Source organism: Xenopus laevis, chromosome 7L (genome assembly GCF_017654675.1).
Source record: "Xenopus laevis strain J_2021 chromosome 7L, Xenopus_laevis_v10.1, whole genome shotgun sequence".
Lineage (NCBI taxonomy): Eukaryota > Metazoa > Chordata > Amphibia > Anura > Pipidae > Xenopus > Xenopus laevis.
In genome coordinates, this window is record NC_054383.1 from 95,665,962 (window position 1) to 95,687,529 (window position 21,568).

Here is a 21,568-nt window from a genome sequence, read left to right on the forward strand (position 1 = left end):
CTAATCTATTGGCAATAAACTGCTTCGGTACATTATCCTTTATTTCAGTTAGGCACAGAAGCACTTTATTCTTGGCTTCTTCCTGACTTTATTCTATCTTTCTCAAGTTCAGGAAAACTTTCTCTCTGCAACCTTTAGGCTAATATCACACCAAGTATCTCTTCTGCCAGTGAAGAAAATGTGTTTCCACCACTGCCGGTTTACCTTTTTTCCTCAGGGAAAACCGCACCCTTTTTTACTCTCTGCTTCTCACTAGTTGTATCTGTCTTTCTTCAGTAACAGAAATAGTTCTTCAATCTTTCCATTCTGATCTTACATTTGTTTTTACACAGATTATACAGAGTATATTTGACTGCTGTTTAATAATATACTTACTATGCAATTGGGCTTTCCTTATTGGGGGCCATTCAAAGCAATTTGAACTGCTGTGAATGCAATATTTAAAATATAGGTTCAAGTGCTTCTAATTTTTTTGAAAGCTGCATGTGCTACATTATCCAGTATAATCATGTACATGGTGATACTTATTTTTGTGTTACTGTGCCTGTTTATGGTTTAACGAATAAGGAAATGGTTAGAATTTTAATCAAATGTAAAAACACTTTTGTATCCATTTAGTTTGCAGAATGTCTTTTCAAAGAAGCTTCTTAGCGGTGATAAATACAGATTTTCGTAAGTATATCTCCTTATTTATGAATGCAGATTTACATGCTTTATTTTTATGAGCAATAAAATCACATTTTAATTTGTTTAATTAGAACTATTTCAAGAAGACTGTTGCCAAAATGTTTTGTTTTTATAATATTTATCAATATTTAAGACAAAAGATATTATAAAATCAATTTTTCCTATGCACTCAACAACAACCAATAACTTTTCACATGGATTGATCATATTTTCTGAGAAATTAACAGAATTAGACTTCAGATCAGAGATTCAAATTGATTCCACTGGAGCACCAAAACTTCCCTTTTTGTTTTCAGCTTGGCTAGTTACACTCCAAATGGTTCATTGTCTAGGATTGGATTCAAAGTTAAAGTTCGGGGGGAACACATAGAGTTGCTAGTTTGGCCCACGTTATTATATAATTATCTTTACAGTTTAGCATCAAATGCACACTTTAATCAATGGCTGTTAATTTATGAAAATGATGGTCCGTATATTTTAAAGTAAATGTTTTTGTAAAGAATTAAAAATGTATATATTTAAACTGGACTTTATGTGTATATTCCTTTATTGACTGTAACACCAGTGCCTTAACTGCATTGACTTCTAATTACTTCCGATTAGTTACTGATGAGATAAATGGTATTTTCTCTGAGCTATATTTCTTTCTTTTGTATTGCCAGGCCACCTGAACTCCAGTTCTACACCAGCGCTGCAGCAGTGATCATGTTAATACCAGCATGGATTTTTATGATGGTTCGTAAAGTAAATATTTTTCCTCTTCAGACAACTATCAATTGCTGGTAATAATTGATACCATATTGCAAGCTGTCGATTATTAAATCATTCTCCCCCTTTTTAAAAAATATTATATAGTGATCAAGCACTATCAGCACAGACACAATGTAGATATATATAGTTCTACATTATGCAGTATTTTTTTAAAATCATTAGAGCTATTAACAGAGTTTTTATATTGAATAGACTGGGCCAGGGCTGCATATGTACCTGGAGTAAACTTATTGAATGCTGTTGTTTTGCAAAATGCAATTACTTTTTCGTGATTAGGCGATATATGATTATCATATCTCAAGACCTTATGACCAGTTCACACTTACTTGCCAAAGAATGTCTTTTTTTTTTTATTATTTTTTTATGACCCATAATGTACTACACTCTTGGGAGATATTTTATTTTGTTTGGTAAAGTTTAAGGGTGGTGGCACACGCTGCTGTTCGGGGAGATTAGTCGCCCATCAACATGTCTCCTCTTTGTGCAACTAATCTCCCCGAAAAGCCTTCCCGCCAGCTAGAATGTGAATCGCCGTCTGGATGGCACTTGGATTGCTTAGTTTTCTGAAGTTGCCAGTGGCATAACTAGACCACTAAGGGCCCTGGTACATAAATGTACAACTGGGCCCCCCTACGCGACACCGACCCCCCCGTGCATTGGACTGGAATACAGTCTCCCAAATGATTTAACTTTTGAAAAATGATTTCCTTTTTCTGTGTAATAATAAAACAGTAGCTTGTACTTGATCCCAATTAAGAAATAATTAAACCAGCCTATTGGATTTATTTCATGTTTATGTGATTTTCTAGTAGACTTAAGATATGAAAATCCAAATTACGGAAAGATCCATTATCTGGAAACCCCCAGGTCCTGAGAATTCTGGATAACCGGTCCCATACCTGTACTCATAGGTTGTAAGCACATGAGTCTGAAATGCATTTTTTACTGTGTTAATGACAAAGGGTCAATCAGTGCAGCATTAAAGGGGTTTTTCACCTTTACATTAACTATAATATGGTGCATTGAGGGAACTTTGCAATTGTTTTTTTAATTTTATTTGTGGTTTGCGTTATCTAGCTTTTTATTCAGCAGCTCTCCAGTTTACAATTTCAGCAGTCTGATTGCTAGTGACCAAATTACCCTAGCAACTATGAATTGATGTGAATGAAATATTGGAATATGAATTGCAGAGAGCCTGAATAAAAAAAAAAAAGTACCAATAACAATAAATGTATAGCCTTACAAGAAATTGTTGTTTAGATGAGGTCAATGATCTCCATTTGAAAGCTGTAAAGACTCAGAAGGAGAGAAATAAAAAAATGAAGACCAGTTGAAAAGTTGGTACAACATAGAGAAATATGTGAATTGTTGCATGACTAGGCACAGACTAATTGGAATGAAATATTTACAGACAGAACATGGCAAATATCTTAGACCTTTTAAGTTCACTAACAACATTAACATTATATTATTTATTTATAATAATAAATAAATGTTGGTGTAAAATTAGGGGAAACAGGATATAAAATCAAGGAAAAGCAATGAATTTTTTAGACTGAGGGGACTGTTCCTGCTGAATTGTGCTTAGTACAGGGGAATACCTATGCTGCCATAGTTTTATGGGATCTCTCTGTAAAGGCTATGAGCAAACTTAGGGGCTGTTACTGCAGAAGTTAGACCAGTGATCCCCAACCAGTAGCTCGCGAGCAACATGTTGCTCTCCAACCCTTTGGATGTTGCTCTCTGTGTCCTCAAATCAGATGCTTATTTTTGAATTCCAAGCTTGGAAGCAAGTTTTAATTGCATAAAAACTAAGTATAGTACCAAATAGAGCCTTTTGTAGGCTGCTAGTCCACATAGGGGCAACCAAATAGCCACCACAGCCCTTATTTGGCACCCCAAGGGACTATTTTATGCTTGTGTTGCTCTCCAACTCTTTTTACATTTGAATGTGGCTCACGGGTAAAAAAAAGGTTGGGGACCTCTGAGTTAGACCATGCCCACTTTGAAGATGTAGATCGCTAAGCATCTATTTTAGCTAAGCATCTATTTTAGCTCTTTCTAAAGTATCTCAGTGTTCTGAAAAAAAGCCACTGATGCAATCTCATTTATAATGCCCATAAAACACAGAATGAATGCAGTGGCAATTTCATGTAAAATACCCCCAGAATTCATAGCAGGATGGCACAGTGGCAGTACAATGTATAAATACCCCCAGAACTTATATCAAGATGACACTGTGGCAGATTCATAGCTAGTAACAAAAACAGTCCAAGACCTTACCTTGGTTCTTCTGCTGCTCTGTTTCTAAACCCCCCCCCCCCCTGCTCTCCTCAATGCAGCCTGGAGATAGGAAGTTCAAAAGCTCCGCTATCAGAGCCAGACCAGAGCTGCCAGAGAGGGGGGTAGGACAGGTGCTCAGGGCCGGATTTTGAAATTAGGCACCCTTAGCCCAATAAAGCCAGTGCGCCCCAACAAACCATGACTGTGCTCACTTGTCTTGATCCCCATTTACTGTGTTGACTTCCCCTATGTTGGGCCCGGTCTTAACCAGTCAGGCAGCCTCATGCAAAAGTGGAGATTGCACCCCTGAAGTGCAATATGGAAAGATTGTTTAATGAACATAAGAAACAAAACATTGTGACTAAATCTTGCACAATTAGCTGATGCCACATCCAAACAAACGTTTCAAAAGCGATACAAACATGCTAGGAGATGCCCAAGAAGCTCACCGACAGATGAACTCCAGAAAAGCTCCTCTCACTCCAGAATCTGCTGATGTCCCCTCCATCTTTGAGAAGGGCACCATGGGGGGGGGGACAATTTTGACAGACTTTGCCAGAGTGGGGGGTGGGACAGGGCTCCTAGAGGAGCGCGCCTTTGAGAACCCGCTGATAGTCATCTGCCGCTCGCACTCTCTTCCCACAGTATCTGGCAGGTGCTTGTGCACTGAACTGTCAGATCCCTGAGGGTCCACAAGCCTGTAGCCTGGACACAACTTTATCTCTCTGTTGGTCTGCGGGCCCCATTGGGGGTGCAGGGGCATGGGCCTTTGCACCACTGCTTCATCTGCACCCCGGTAGTTCCACTACTGGAAGTTGCCTCAAAAGGAAACTTCAGCCCACTTCGGAAAGCTGACCCTTAAGGTTGCTGTCATCAAAATTAAGGTTGCTGCCATCAAAATAAAAAGGCTTTTAACTGATCTTGTAAGAGTTAATAAGACTCAAAGATTTAGTTGATTAAAAGCATAGACATTCATTGAAGAAAACCGATTAGAACAAACTGTTTTTTGACCAGTAAAAAATTAGAAAAAGAGTGCAGTGCATTCACCACATTGGCTAGTGTACCTAAATCTGCACCCTTTTCAGTAAGCACTGAAAAGCATAGCCTCCACCTGTCTGTGCAGACACAGGGCAGATTTCAGCCGAAAATACACATTTGCGCCCCCCCCCCCATTTTAATACATTTGACTTCTATTGGCACCAACAGCCCATTACCCATTATAAGGGGGAGAATTGTATACATATTAAACTTAGAAACAGAAGGGAGCTTACTTATTTTATAAAGCATGCATTCTTGCAATTATTTGAAATCTCAGACTTAAAGCAACAGCTTTCATTTTGTAAACTGACAATCTCTTGACTGGCCTCTGTCTTTGATATATAGGATATGCCATTGAGTGGAAAAAATGGAACGTCATTTCATTACAACTGGGATATCATTGTTTTGCTTCTTATTGATGGAGTTTTGTTTCACCTACAAAGTGTCACAGCCTATGCACTCATGGGAAAGATTTCTCCAGTAACTTTCAGGTACTGTAAACTCTATTGAGCATTTTTTTTTAATATTTGTTTTTATACATGACACCTGTTCATCTTCTGCGTGTATAACAGAAACCAACTAAAAGCATAATTCTGCGCAGTTTTTCATATACGTCCTACACCCCAACATCAACTGGGCATTCCAATGAGTACTCAGTGGCTTATTTATATTAACTATAGTAATACTTCTGAAACCAATATATTTTGATTTGGTTGGGCTAACAATGTATTAGATACATAAAAAAAAATGTTTCAATGTTTTGGTGTTATTGGTCCTAATCATACTCTTTAATGGGAGATGTTAGTGTGCATTTGCACTAAAGGAAGGCACAAAACCTCTTAGAAGCTTGAACCAATCTGCTTCACTACAGAAAAAAAAATACTTAAAGTGGACCTGTCATCCAGACATAAAAGGTTGTATATGAAAAGTCCTTTTCAAATTAAACATGAAATCTAAAATCTTTTTTTTTTTTTTTTTAAAGCATTGATAGCTGTTTGAAAAATCTCAGCTGTCAGTCAAGTATTGCCAGCCCCTCCTCTAGGATATCATTGCACTCCCCGCATTACCCCCGTTCTCTTCTCCATTTAAATGTGTATCCAGTGCATTAGAATGGACAAAATTTTTAGATGATGCAAGGCTTGCCTTAATAACATTTTCCACAATATGGCTCCTATAACACACAAGGGAAAGTCACCACTAATTTTTAAAACCATTAAGCGGGGGGTTCAATGAGGCTGTGACCACAAAATACATATAGACAAATACAAAAGGTCCTCTGCACTCAACCCATTATCAATATATTTAAGACATTGAGACATTTTGAGTATACAGCTACTAAAAAATGCCTTAGGCTAAGGCCACACTAGGCGCAAATAGCGAGGCAATTTCGAGCGACAGTAGAGAAAAGATCGCCGCGTTGGTGTTTTTACGCTGGCGATTTTTCGCGATTCCCCATAGACGCCAGCGCAAAAGTTTCCCCAGCGATTGCGGCTTAAAAGTCGCGGCGAAAAGTCGCGGCGAGTCAAATCGCGGCGCTATCGCCTAGTGTGGCCTTAGCCTTACCCTCAAAAAAAAACAGTGATTGTTTGTCCATATTTTGCAATATATCTAAGATGGCCAACTACGTCAGTCCTACACTCAAATTGCATCTGATTCATTAAGTATTCTATTGCTTCATTATACATGTGTCCCTGTGTAAAATGTATAATGAAGCAATAGAATTCTTAAAGGGATACTGTCATGGGAAAATGATTTTTTTTTCAAAATGAATCGGTTTATAGTGATGCTCCAGCAGAATTCTGTGCTGAAATCCATTTCTCAAAAGAGCAAACAGATTTTTTTATATTCAATTTTGAAATCTGACATGGGGCTAGACATAGTGTCAATTTCCCAGCTGTCCCAAGTCATGTGTCTTGTGCTCTGATAAACTTCAATCACTCTTTAATGCTGTATTGCAAGTTGGAGTGATATCACCCCTCCCTTTTCCCCCCCAGCAGCCAAACAAAAGAACAATGAGAAGGTAACCAGATAACGGCTCCCTAACACAAGATAACAGCTGCCTGGTAGATCTAAGAACAACACTCAATAGTAAAAACCCATGTCCCACTGAGACACATTTAGTTACATTGAGAATGAAAAACAGCAGCCTGCTAGAAAGCATTTCTCTCCTAAAGTGCAGGCAAAAGTCACATGACCAGAGGCAGCTGGGAAATTGACAAAATGTCTAGCCCCATGTCAGATTTCAAAATGGAATATAAAAAAATCTGTTTGCTCTTTTGAGAATTGGATTTCAGTGCAGAATTCTGCTGGAGTAGCACTATTAACTGATGCGTTTTGAAAAAAACCTGTTTTCTGATGACCGGATCCCTTTAAGAAAAAATTTGAATGTCTAATATTTGATCTAATGGTTCCGACCCGAAAATTATAATCGTATTCGATTTGTATTGAAAAAAACCTGATGACAGGATCCCTTTAATGAATCAGATAAAAATTGAACGTGGGACTGGCCAGATATGGGATGATTTTGACGTAGTTGGCCAGCTTAAATATATTGCAATATAGGGACAAACAATCCCTGTTTTGTTTAAAGCAGGAGTGCCCATACTTTACTAATGTGAGGATTACTTTTAGTGATGTTGTCCCATTATGATCTTCTGCATCCATAAAAGCATTGTTAGCATTCTGTTCCATGGAAAATATTACTTTATATTGCTATATTTAACAAATAACTATTCCTATGTAACCGTAACATAATAAATATCTGAATGAAAAGCATGAAATAGGACAGTGATTTAGACAAGCTGTTTGTTGATCACCAGTTAAAGGTCTACTGGTAGATCCCAATCTACCTTTTCGGCACCCCTGGTCTAAAGGGTAAGGCAATTTTTAGTAACTGTATACACAAAATGTCTCAATGTCCTAAATATATTGATAATGGGTTGAGTGCAGAGGACCTCTTGTATTTGTCCACAATATGGCTCCTGCCTGCTTGCTATAATTATGAGTTTCCCAGACTGAAGTAAACAAGATTCAAATAATTTATGCAGTGTAATCAAAGTTTATTTTGCTTGACTAATGTGATAAAATAGGATTTGGAATAATTTTTTTTAGGTGACGGGTCCCCTTTACTCCATGGATAAAAATTCCCATATGGAGCTGTGTAATAAAAAAATATGTGAAATACTCTTCCACCAGGTGGTGCTTTAAAATCTACTTGTGCAGTAATAAAAGTAAAAATAAATATAATGTAAATGGATTTAGTATAAGATATTATGCATGCTTTACTAAATTCTGTTTTGTTTATAAAACAACCTTGTCATTTCAGCGTTGCAAGCACTGTGAAGCACGCACTTTCTATATGGCTCAGTATTATTGTTTTTGGGAATAAAATAACCAGCCTTTCAGCTGTCGGGACTGTACTAGTAATCATTGGAGTTATGCTTTACAACAAGGCCAGGCAGCGCCAGAGAAAGCTGATTTGCATGTTGAATACACAGAACGGAACTGCAGAGACTGAACCAGTAAGTAAACAGGACCAGAAATCCCATGAAAAGTAGTTGGATTGCCAAGCTCACAGCCTCTTTTCACACACTGACATACATGGACCCAAATAAAATTACATCTGTACTTCAGAAGACAATCACAGCCACATTATAAACTGAACTCCGTACTTAAAGTACATTCAATCCAAAGACTGTGGAGCAAATAAGGTAAAAAATAAAACTCTTTGCACTGTTTAGTGCTTTAAATCTCTAAACTGTTCATTTTTTGCTTAACAGCACTTAATCTTCCCCACCTAATAGGCTATATGGACTTTGTCAACAATGAAGAAGAATTTGGGAAACAAACTTCAATATAAATTAGAAGTGTTAGAAGTGTTTACTTGTTAATATTGGATGATAATACAATATTGAGTTGGAAGAATTTGTAAATATTCTGGTATAACTAGCCCTTGACAATAAATGAAACAGGGTGTCATTTTTGTGCTAAAATGAATTACAGCATAAAAGAAAAATAAGACCTGGGCCAGTTTTCCCAGTAAAGGAGCTACCACTACATTTCAGTGCAAATTTCAATGCAAAACCAGTGACTATAAATGGTCTCTTATCCATCTTATTCACTTAAGTTTGTGATTGTGTCTGTTAAATGTCTGCTTTGTTGTCCTGTTTTTAATGACTTCTCAAAAAAAAAAAAAATCTACTGTGAGGATCTGCGTTTTGCAGATACAGAATGGGCATACAATGAAAGACTGCATAGCTTAATATTAATCATTTTTACCCGTGTAGAAAAATAGAGACCATGAGGGGAAAATATTTACTAATTAATTGAAAAGGTTGGACCGTGAATGAGTAAAGCGGACATTATGTTGAAATTATTAATGATCCACAAGACTTGCCTTGAGTCAGGCAGATCCACAGTGATGAACCCCATGGAAACACTCATTGGCAATATTTGGACCAATTATGATACTGCACCTCTATCAGTGACAGTAAGGGTGTTACTCGCTTGTTTATACGACTGCTTAGTAATCAGTGTTACAATCATTACAACTACATTTTATAACATATACCACTCCTTTGCATTGCAATAAAAAAATCCGTTTGATATGGAGTTTCCTGCCAAACCTGCAAACCAAATCCTAGGTGATTCCATGACATAAGGGCACAGTTTACATTTACCACACAGGGTGGTGCCTCATGTTCGAGCTGCTGGAGTCTTACCAGGGTCAGACTCCAGCAGCCCTTGTTCCTGGCTGACATACTGAGTGTGCAGCCTCAATGCTGGGCTGGTGATGAAATGGTCTTTGCATCTCCCTAAAGCCTGGTAGCATGGATACACACACACACACACACAGCGAATATCAACCAGGGAAGATGGTGCACTGGTGTCTGATTTTGCACCAGTACAGTTGCCCATGGCAACTATTTGCCATTTTCTTATTCATGAATCTAATTGCTGTTGGTAACTTAATTAATTTGAGCAATTTGAGGTTTTTTTTTCTTTTTTTTTTTTTTTTTTAGCAGAAAACTCCATTAATTTAAGTTTTTGGGTTCTTCATCTCGAATTCAGACTTGAGTTTTTTCTTAAATCAGAAAACATTTGAGTTATGAGTTCATTTGATATATAAAAAACCTCACAAACCTTTAAAATCTCGACCTTTGATAAATAACCCCCTAAATGTTAAACTGGAGAGTCCAGTTTGGCCCTCCACTGTAGATTTATGATCCCGTCTGTTCAAGGATTTCATAAATTAACTTGTTTTAATACAATCCAAGCCTCGAACATGCTGTATGAGAAATACTGTCAACAACAGTGAATGCAGAACATCACTTTGCATAGGTGGGGACACATTGTTTATATTATCACATGTGAATACGTGGTTGTAAATGACTTAGTTTATGTGGTAAATAACTTAGTTTATGGCACATGCATTTATGGTTTTAAATATACATATAATATGTTAATGTTCATGCATATATGCTTAAACTGAGTCATCTCTCACCACCCCCCCACTGACATTCACTCTGGTTTCCTTACTTACTGAGGAATCGATGAACCTTTAATTCAGTACCATCAGTCACACTAGGTAACTCTAGAATTTAAGTTACATTTTGAAATACAAAGAGGAACAGATACGATTTTTAATCTGCTGGTGTTAACCGTTTAATATAGTGGCTTTATTGGAGCTGGAATCGAATAAGTGCATAAGCATGTGGGAGCAAAAGAAAACTTCAGATGTTGATTACACATGACTCTATACAAACTTTTTTTTTTTTTTTGTGTCCTTAAAGGGCATGTAAAGGCAAACAAAATCCAATTTTTACTTTAATGAAAAAGAAACCTATCTCCAATATACTTTAATTTAAAAATGTGTACCATTTTTATAAGAAACCTGACTGTATGCAGTGAAATTATCCCTTCATTTACTGCTGTGTATAGGAATTGACAGACGGTCCCAAACTGCTCTGCAGGGAAACAATAATACCTTTGAACAGCAGGGGGAGCCCTTACTTCCCAGCCATGAAGAACTCAAGCAGCTTTGTTTGTTTCCCTGTAGAGCAGTCTGCCACTGTGTAGAGATTTGTATTGGATTATTTTTGCCTTATGTTTCCAACTCCAGCTGCAGAGACAAAGCCAGAGCCAGATTTAAACAGATAAACTGGGATTCTATTTGGAGGATTATTTTGCTGCAGCCACTGGTTCCGGAGAGTTTGAGAAAGTTTGTATAAAACAATACATAAACTATAAAATCCACATTACATCACATGACAACACAGGTCCCAGTGCAGTCTGCATATTCTGATTATTAATCAGTCTTGCTGTATCAGCTTCTGGCAGATATTATTTGACTTGTGCTGTTTTGATAATTTATGATGATCCCTAAGCAGCCCAGACCACACTGAGCATGTGCACAGTCTTGCATAGATGTTTAACAAAGATGCAAGATGGTGACTCCCTGTGGCCAACTTTGAAAGCATAAATCATTTGTTTGATTAGGCTTGTGGTGCAGTAAGTTTATGTTTAGTCTACAACATACAGCATTTCTAGCCTTATTCTATTTTAGACTTCCCCTTTAAGAATACCTTGAGGCTGGATATTACCTGCCATTTTTGATATTGCTTTAGGTAATTGTAATAATGAAAAAACTTATTTGTGTAGACTATGTACAGGCTGTACATATACATACAACAGTAATATTCATTCATTATTATTCGCAGTGTACAAAATCGGAATGGTAAATGTTTCTGGATTATGTCATTTATTTATTCGTTATTAACTTGACACTCGTTAAAACCATCAGAAATTATGCATTGCCAGAAAATGTACTTATAACCCTTCCTAGGGAGTTTGTTGATGGCTTCCCATCCCCTTGCATGGGGATCTTTAATGTTTCTGAAAGTAGTTCAGTTAAAATTTCAAAAATGGTAACTGTGTATATGGACTGATGAGCAAGGTGAAATCTGTTTTTTTTTTCCCCCCATAGGATAAAAGGTTCATGATTATGCCACTGTCTGTTAGCATTTATACCTGTGGATTGTACAGAAAGCTATGTATTTTCAACTGTGATAATCTTGTATAGCAGAGAGTTCTATGTTTCTTACACTGTGCTTGCAAATATTGTGATGTTGTTTGTATTAATGTTTTTTTTTTATGAAGGGCAAATACTTATCTGTATTTATGTACAGAACTCGCATATAAGTTTAACATTGCATAGGACCAACAAATTGTTTTGGCTAAACTGGAGCGTTGAACAAAAAGAGTATTGCTAAACTGTACATTTCCTTCCCTTCATTTCTAAAAAAAACCAAAAATATATACCTGTGTGACTGAACGGTTTGCCAGTTCCACTAATTAGGGTGTTCGAAAACTTTTGGCAATATAGTCTATGTTTACTCCCTATTTGCTCATATTGTATACTGGGTAATACCAAAGACTTTAGAGTAGCAGCTGCATTATTCATTTCAGTAAGCCTAGTTCAGCAAGAATTAATTAAGGGTAGTGTCTCTTTACAAGAACTCCTAGATTGGACTCCATAATCCATATAGAATATATTGAACAGAATATACTGTGAGTAGTATACTCCACATCCCAAATGCAGCATTTGCAATATGATTTATGGCTTACTTTAGTAGATTGGGGGAAAGCTAAATTACTTCATTTCAAGAGAAAGTAAGCCATAAATCACACTGCAAATCAAAAAATGTTTTTTTTAGTTTGAAAATCAAGGCAAGCGTCTGGGTATCAAACACAGCCCGCATTACCTGTTAGAAGTAGGCCAGTGCTGTGGGGGATAGAGGCAGGTGCTGGTTGAACATGCAGTGGATTATCATTGGATATCAATAACATTATAAAGCCTGCCAGGCTGTTATAGAGTAGAAGACTAGAGTGAGATGCATTTTAATACTGAAGTGGCTGAAGGCCAGTAATCTGTAGCCAGTAGTGCCTGATGCTCATATTCTTGTAGTGTGGAATTCTTCTTATGTTTATATATATATATATATAAACATAAGAAGAATTCCACACTACAAGAATATGAGCATCAGGCACTACTGGCTACAGATTACTGGCCTTCAGCCACTTCAGTATTAAAATGCATATATATATGTATATATGTATATATGTATATATAACACATGGATTGCTTTGACCATGAATTTGGGGAGTTCCAACCAAATTGTATAACCACTTGTTCTTGTGTAGTGAAAACTGAATAAGTATTTTGGCTGGTGTGATCACATCAGTGTGATTGCCAAACTGAAAATCCAAGTAAATAGATGGATCTTCTTGTGGAAATATCGCAAAAATCTCACAGATGGGACCATGTGTATGGGCAGCATACAGTCATATGAAAAAGTTTGGGAACCCCTCTTAATTCTTTGGAGTTTTGTTTATCATTGGCTGAGCTTTCTAAATAGCAGTTTCCTTTTAATATATAACATGTCTTATGGAAACCGTAGTATTTCAGCAGTGACAGTTTATTGGATTAACAGAAAATATGCATCATAACAAAATTAGACAGGTACATAAGATTGGGCACCCCAACAGAGATATTACATCAATACTTAGTTGAGCCTCCTTTGACAAATGTAACAGCCTCTAGACGCCTCCTATAGCCTTTGATTGAGTATCTGGATTCAGGATAGCGGTATTTTTGACCATTTGTCCATTCAAAATCTCTCCAGTTTAGTTAAATTTGATGGCTGCCGAGCATGGACAGCCTGCTTTAAATCATTCCATAGATTTTCCATGATATTCAAGTTGGGGGACTATGACGGCCATTCCAGAATATTGTACTTCTCCCATAAATCCCTTTGTAGATTTCGAAATGTATTAAAGGTCATTGTCTTGTTGGAATATCCAACCCCTGTGTAACTTCAACTTTGTGACTGATGCTTGAACATTATCCTGAAGAATTTGTAGATATTGGGTTGAATTCATCCAACCTTTGATTTTAACAAGGGCCCCAGTCCCTGAACTAGCCCCACAGCATGATGGAACCTCCACAGTAGACAGTAGGTAGCAGGTGTTTTTGTTTTTTTTTTTTGGAATGCGGTGTTCTTTTTTTCGCCATGCAAAGCACTTTTTCTTATGACCAAAAAACTAAACTTTTCTCTCATCAGTCCAAAGTTATTGTTACAAAATGACTGTGGCTTTCTAAATGAGCTTTTGAATACAACTGACTTTGTGGCGTGAGTTCAGAAAGGGCTTCTTTCTCATCACCCTGCCATACAGATGTTCTTTGTGCAAATTTCACTGAATTGTAGAACGATGTACAGATACACCATCTGCAGCAAGATGTTCTTGCAGGTCTTTGGAGGTGATCTTTGGATTGTCTGTAACCTTCACATATGCCGCTCCTGTATTTTTCTTGACCTGCCAGACCTTGGGTTTACAGCAACTGTGCCTGTGACCTTCCATTTCTTGATTACATTCCTTACAGTTGAAACTGACAGTTTAAACCTCGGAGATAGGAGAATCTTTGTTTTCAGGTCTTTTGAGAGTTCCTTTAAGGATCCCATGCTGTCACCGAGTAAAACAGAAGCACAACGTGCAATTGGCCACCTTAAATACATTTTCTCATGATTGAAACACACCTGCCTATGAAGTTCAAGGCTTAACGAGCCAATCCAACCAATTAATCAGTATTGAGCAGTTATATGCATTTCTAATTAGCAAAATTACAAGGGTACCCACATTTTTGCACAGTCAGTTTTTCACATTTGATTTAATTTCATAGAAACTGAATACTGCTTCACTAAAAAGCTTTGTTCAGAAAAAAAACCCCAGTACATACCGCTGTTACCTTTTTTTTTTGTTGAACGTAGATTAAATTATTATGCCGGCTGAGAGGGGTTCCCAAACTTTTTCATATGACTGTATTTGTTTTATGCTCTGGCTGCTGGGCAATATAAATAGGTCTAACCTAATAGGGTAAAACATTTATTTAGAAACAATCGTTTCTAAATATTTATTTAGCATATATATGAACTATAGTATTGCCTTTCCCGTCCATATGTAAAGGAAATTGAGAGTTAGTCGTTAACCAGAACTGCTCTACAAACTACTTTGTGCTCACAACGCTCTACACCAGCAAAAAAGTGGCACTACACTAGGCCGTTGTTTTTACTGTTTTTTGAGCCTTTCTTATTTAATGGTACTATCCTTTCAGTCCCTGTTAATTATAATTAATGATTCCTTCCAGCCATAGAATGTTTTTCTGCTAAACAGCACAATCACTATTATTTTAATATTGTTTTAGTTTTTTACATGTGGTGCTTTGCACATTGCAATGAAACCTTTTTTCTTCCGTCCTTTAATTAAATTAGGTGTTCTACAAAATTTTTACTGGATTTCATTTTAGCCTTTTATTTTTTTTTCATTTTGTTCTGTGCCTTTATGGACTGAGGTATAACTATTACATGTCTCTTGCAGACCAATTGTATCGACTGTATTTGTAGGGCTTAGTGTTCCATTGCCGAATGCCTACTGTAAATTAAGTCAGTTTTTGTCATTTTCCTTGAATAAATAAATATGAATTTATGAACTCGTGGACAATCCAATTCACTTATTGCTTGCATGAATTCTCTTAGCAGAGAGGTAACCATTCCGCTTTCCTGTAACCATCACTAACTAGTCTCGTTGACCAGTAACTGATAGTCGGTTAACAGCACCTTGGGCCCTGTGTGTTTCTCAAGACGTTATATTTATATAATACACAAAAGCCATGAATATCTTGTAAATTATATCCTTATAAACGGTGAGTTCTGATGTCATTTCTGTCACATGACTCACTGAAATTTGTGTATTATAATAAATAAAGTACCCCCAGTTGCAAAATATGAGGATATTATAAGTTACCTCGGAGTTCCATGACCTGTATAACAACACTCTGCCTTTGGCCTCGTGTTTATATATGGTCATGAAACTCCTCTGTAACTTATAATATCCTTATATTTTACAAGAGGGGGTACTTTATTCACTATATCATACACAAGAGCCATGAATGTTCTGTAAATTATATGCTTATAAATGTTGTTTAGTGATGTCATCGGTTATCTAGTGCTCTAGCTATCTAGTTGTTATGTCTGATATTTACTAGCAGCCAGGCTGTGGTTTAAGTGAGAAGCTGGAATAAGTATAGAATACTAAGATCTGTAATAAATGGTAACAATAACCGTTAAATTGTAGCCTCCTAGAGAAATTTTTTTTTGCCTGCTGGGGATATGAGACCACCATTTAAAAGCTGGAAAGAGGTAAAAAAGGAAAAGAAATAACCTCCTGCAAAGTTGCTAGGAATAGGACTCACTAAAAGATAACTTAAAGGACCCCTTTGTGGGGCAACACACACCCCGCTTTCAACTCATATCGGAAGTTAGCTACTGGGCCAATCACGAAAATAAAACCATGACATCACAGAAGGAGGTGAGTTTCTAACCCTATAGCAGGAGTATGACCTCACTTCTAGTATGTTATTTTGCTACCTTCAACTTAAACATGCTTTCCAGTCACAATTTCCTGTTCCTATGATTAAGTGTTTGGAACACGAAACGTGTCAGGCTGCTTGACACAAAACTTCTTCACATCTGAACATTTGCCTGGTGGAAGTTTTGCCTTCTTGAGTGCCTGCTCCAATTTCCTGTTCGACCATACTGACCAAAGAATTAACGTTAAAAAAATATTTACTCAAACCAGGTCTGAGGAAAACACTATCACTCAAGCCAAATGTGACCAAGTATGGATCAGTTTAGATGCTCCTCCTCAGTACACACCCCCGTCACAGGTGTAGCTGCATATGCTAAACATGTATAATGCTGAGAAAGAGCCAAAAGGCAGAACTTGCTGCAAACAGTGTTTATTCCCCCGACATATTTCGGGCTATGTGCCCTTTATCAAGTGTTATTAACAATTCACAAATTGCAAGTATATAGGTAAACAGGAAGAGACCACCACTTTTTAATTGTGTAGCCACAGATAAATATTATATTATTTAACATGGCAATCCAATTCCAAAATAAAATTCAATCAAGTCCATATACTGTGTGTATTTACATTTCAGTTTGTAGGTAAAGTCCAAAGTGCATTGTTGTGTAGCATCCAAGGTTTAAAGTCCATACGTATTAGAAGCAAAACAACATAAGGAACTGCCCTGTAGTTAGCCTACCAATAAACTTGATCTAGTAACCAATGCAGAAGAAATTATCTGTAACTGTTCAAATTAACTTCAAGAATTATTTTTTATCATAAATGGACTCATATACTTTTATCTGTAACAGAAAGAATACATGATTAGTATCAAACTTCTGTAATGATCCCCACATATGGCTAGTTTGATACTAATCATGTAGTCTTTCTGTTACAGAAAAAAGGCAAGAAGATCTTGCTCCAGTCAGTAAGTGGCCATTGATTGGAGGGAACACAGGCAATGGGATCTCACATGCAATGGGATCTCGCACACACTGGGAAAGAGTCGCATCTTTCTGAGTATTGGCAATAAACACTAGTCTCAGCAGTGTACACTCCTCTACCACAAAAAAAAAATGTAGCCTCGCAGAGCAATTTAAAATCTGGGAAGAGGCAAGAGAATAAGAAAAAGAAACTATGAAAATAAAGACCAATTGATAAGTTAATAGGGCATTCTGTGACACTTAGATTTAAAGGTAAACTGACTTAAAGGGATACTGTCATGGGAAAAAACATTTTTTTCAAAATGAATCAGTTAATAGCGCTACTCCAGCAGAATTCTGCACTGAAATCCATTTCTCAAAAGAGCAAACAGATGTTTTTATATTCAATTTTGAAATCTGACATGGGGCTGGACATATTGTCAATTTCCCAGCTCCCCCGAGTCATGTGACTTGTGCTCTGATAAACTTCAATCACTCTTTACTGCTGTACTGCAAGTTAGATTGATATCACCCCCTCCCTTTTTCTCCCCAGCAGCAAAACAAAAGAACAATGGGAAGGTAACCAGATAGCAGCTCCCTAACACAAGATAACTGCTGCCTGGTAGATCTAAGAACAGCACTCAATAGTAAAAACCCATGTCCCACTGAGACACATTCAGTTACATTGAGAAGGAAAAACAGCAGCCTGCCAGAAAGCATTTCTCTCCTAAAGTGCAGGCACAAGTCACATGACTGGGGGCAGCTGGGAAATTGACAATATGTCTAGCTCCATGTCAGATTTCAAAATTGAATATAAAAAAATCTGTTTGCTCTTTTGAGAAATGGATTTCAGTGCAGAATTCTGCTGGAGTAGCACTATTAACTGATACCTTTTGAAAAAAACATGTTTTCCAATGACAGGATCCCTTTAACAATCCAGTCTAGCTATGAAAAGCAGTTTCTTTTTGCCATATAATGTAGGTGACAACTTTTGAAAGTAATTTCCAGTTAACATGACTGAAAGCACACTAAACCAAAACTATGTCTAACAATTGTGGTTTTAGCTATAATGTTTTCTGAAATGTTTCTATTAAATTCGATTTTTAAACCCAATGACAAAAATCGAATATGTACGCAACTACAAAGTACAACACAGTAAAGAGTACAGTTGTGGCCTGTATATGAAAGCTTTTTTTATGTTAAAGGGGTAGTTCACCAACACTTTTTTCAGTTCAGTTGGTTTTAGATAGTTCACCAGAAATAGACTTTTTCCTATTACTTTCTATTTTCTATGTTTTTCTAGTATTGAAGTGTAAAGTGTAATTTTTCACCTTCTAAAGCAGCTCTGGGAGGGGGGGTCATCAACCCTGTAAACTGTTTTAAATTGATACATTTCTTATCTTTGTCCCTGTGACCAGAATCTCTGGTTTTCATTACAGGCAGCTGTTAGAATTGATACAATAGTTGCTAATACTCCAGAGATGCTGCTGAGAAATGTATCAACTAAATATTACAAAATTGTAACAGTTTGGGAGCTGCACCTGAATTACTGAGCTGCCAGACAAACAGAAACATTAAACTTAGATTTTGGAAAAAACTATAAAAAAAAATAAAATATGGTATTTGAAAAAAAGTCTTTAATTCTGGAGAACAATCTGAAAACAACTGAACTGAAAAAGTTTTTGGAAGGTGAACAACCCCTTTAACGTCTCTATCTCCCACATCAGTATAACAAGCCAAGATTTGGAACGGATATGACTGCAGCATCTCTAGCGCGTTTTATGCGGAAGTAGGACGTGATACACTAAACAATTGCCAAAAGCGATAAACATGGCTCGTTCAAGGGAATGGTAGTGACTAGTTCCTATCTTTGAAAAGGACCGTCCCTCTGGTGCAGTGATCCCCAACCAGTAGCTTGACCAACCCCTTGGTCCCAGTGGCCTCAAAGCAGCTGCTTATTTTTGGATTCCAGGCTTGGAGGCAAGTTTTGGTTGCATAAAAATCAAGTTTACTGCCAAACAGAGCCTCCTGTAGGCTGCCAGTCCACATAGGGGCTACCAAATAGCCAATCACAGCCCTTATTTGGCATCCCAGGAAGTTTTTGCATGCCTTTGTTGCTCCCCAACTCTTAAATTTTAAATGTGGCTTACAGGTAAAAAAGGTTGGGGACCCGTGAGTCTATTGGACAGAAAATAGATTATTCATATGGCAGTGAACAGTGATCTAGCTCTGTTAAACATGAACATGCTACTTCTTTTGTGATCTTTTCAGACACTAAAGGGTTATAACAAGAGTGCTACTTTATTTTAATGGATTAAAAATAAAAAGAAATTGTGGTGAAATCACTTTCTCTGTGGGAAATTAATTCACACATATTACTGAACTACAGCTCCCAAATGCCCTGAAAGTCTTCAGCTGGGACTTACAATACAACCAACTAAAGCCGACTTTGACAAGTGTAACATTGTGCACGGTCTATTTCTGGCCAAGAACATAGTTACCTTTTCACTTTTAAAAACTAACTAGTCAAAAAATTGTACTTCAAACAAAAAAGGTAATTTTATTTATAATTTTATTCAAAAATAAATGAAAACGTAGCAGGATCAGGCAACAAATATATGACACAGTAAATAAAACCATAGTTTTCTTTAGCGCAGAGACACACGCTCAGATTCGGGGAGATTAGTCGCCCATCGACAAATGTCTTCATCTTCGGGCAGCTAGTCTCCCTGAAATGCCTCCCGCCGGCTAGAATGTAAATCACCGGTGGGATGGCATCGGTGCGCTTCATTTTCCAAAGACGCCCACAGTTGCCTCATGAGGAAACTTTGGGCGATTTGGAAAATGAAGTGCTCCGAGTGTCATCCCACCGGTGATTTGGATTCTAGCCGGCAGGAGGAAGTTCGGGGAGATTAATCGCCCCGAAGAAGATTGTGTCTCTGCCTTAAGGACTTCCATTTGGGATGCACTGTATTTTTCAGCAGGATTCAGCTGAATCCTTCTGTCCGGCAAACTGAATTTGCATATGCAAAGTAGGGTCTGGAAGGGGAAATCGCCTTCCCACCGCTAATTAACTTATGCAAATTAGTATTTGGTTCGGTATTCGGCAGAATCTTTCGCAAAGGATTCGGCTGAATCCAAAATAGTGGATTTTGTGCATCCCTACTTCCATTCCTGGCAAAACAATAGAAAATAAATAAATTATAAAGAAGTAAATTGCACACAAGTAGGGTTGCCACCTGGCCGGCATTTTACCGGCCCAGCCGGTGAAAATGATGGTTGATCCCAATGTTATTAATAAGGAAAAATTATAAAAATATAGGAAGGCCAGTATTTTTTTCTGGAAAAGGTGGCAACCCTACACACAAGTAACAAAACAATGGAGACGATAAAAGAACATTAAGAGACAAAGTGACCCCCCAGACATTAAGAGGCACGATGACCCCACCCCACGGACATTCAGAGCTACAGTGACCCCCACCTAGGATTGCCACCTTTTAAAAAAAATCTTCATCGGCAGGTGGAGGGGGCGAGGTTAAAAGGGTGGGTAGTGATGCTAAAGGGGCGGACTGTGATGAGCTATTGGCTGGGTGGGTAGTGACATCAATGGGGCGGAGCCAATGCATGCATTTGGCAAGAAGCCCAGAAAAAAAGGTCAGTTTTGAGCAGGCTGGGGCAGGCCACTGTCTTTTTTTAGGTGTATTACAAATTTACCGGCAACTACATTGCAGGTAAATTTGTAAGTAAACTTTGGAGAAGCCGCACACCACACACACCCAAAGGTTCTTATCCTGGTGCCCAGTGATAGAGGAATCGGCCACCTCACAACAAGGGTAAGAAGAATTTCACCGGCACACAGGAGTTGCAGTAGCAGGGCAAGCCCTTGCAATTTTATTATGCAGTAGTGCAACGTTTCGGGGTCACGCTTGACAAAGGGGCGTGACCCCGAAACTTTGCTCTACTGCATAATAAAATTGCAAGGGCTTGCCCTGCTACTGCAACTCCTGTGTGCCGGTGAAATTCTTCTTACCTTAGGTAAATTTGTAATACCGGCCCCAGCCTTGGCCAGGTAGCAACACTACCCCCACCACCACCAGGACATTGGGAGGTACAGCGACCCCCCCAACTCCATAGAAATTCAGAGGTACATGACCCCCTCTCACCTCACAGAAAGTAGAGGTGACAACCTGTAGCAAACCTACATTACAAGTTGGCAAACCCGGGGATTAAGTTGCAGGTCCTCCATTATTCCTTTCGCATGTTTAAATTTACCACTCAATATTAGGTAAGCAGCAATGGAGCGGTCATATAGTACGATCACATGATCGTGACGTCATGGAGGTTCTATCCGAGGCTAGGAACTACCCACTACCGGAAACTAGTGAATCCCGCGCCGGAAGTTA

The 21,568-nt window shown here is 37.8% G+C and overlaps 1 protein-coding gene across 2 annotated transcripts in view; it reads left to right on the forward strand.

The window, feature by feature from the left end:
• slc35e2b.L (solute carrier family 35 member E2B L homeolog) overlaps nucleotides 1–9,012 on the forward strand; it is a 28,429-nt gene extending 19,417 nt beyond the window's left edge. For both annotated transcript variants that reach the window (XM_018226021.2, XM_018226020.2), the window contains exons 6-9: nucleotides 619–672; nucleotides 1,350–1,422; nucleotides 5,125–5,270; nucleotides 8,105–9,012. In XM_018226021.2, the coding sequence (XP_018081510.1) occupies nucleotides 619–672; nucleotides 1,350–1,422; nucleotides 5,125–5,270; nucleotides 8,105–8,336 (505 nt within the window). In that variant the 3' untranslated portion in view covers nucleotides 8,337–9,012. The remainder of the gene's footprint in view (nucleotides 1–618; nucleotides 673–1,349; nucleotides 1,423–5,124; nucleotides 5,271–8,104) is intronic.
• The last annotated feature ends 12,556 nt before the right edge of the window (nucleotides 9,013–21,568 follow it).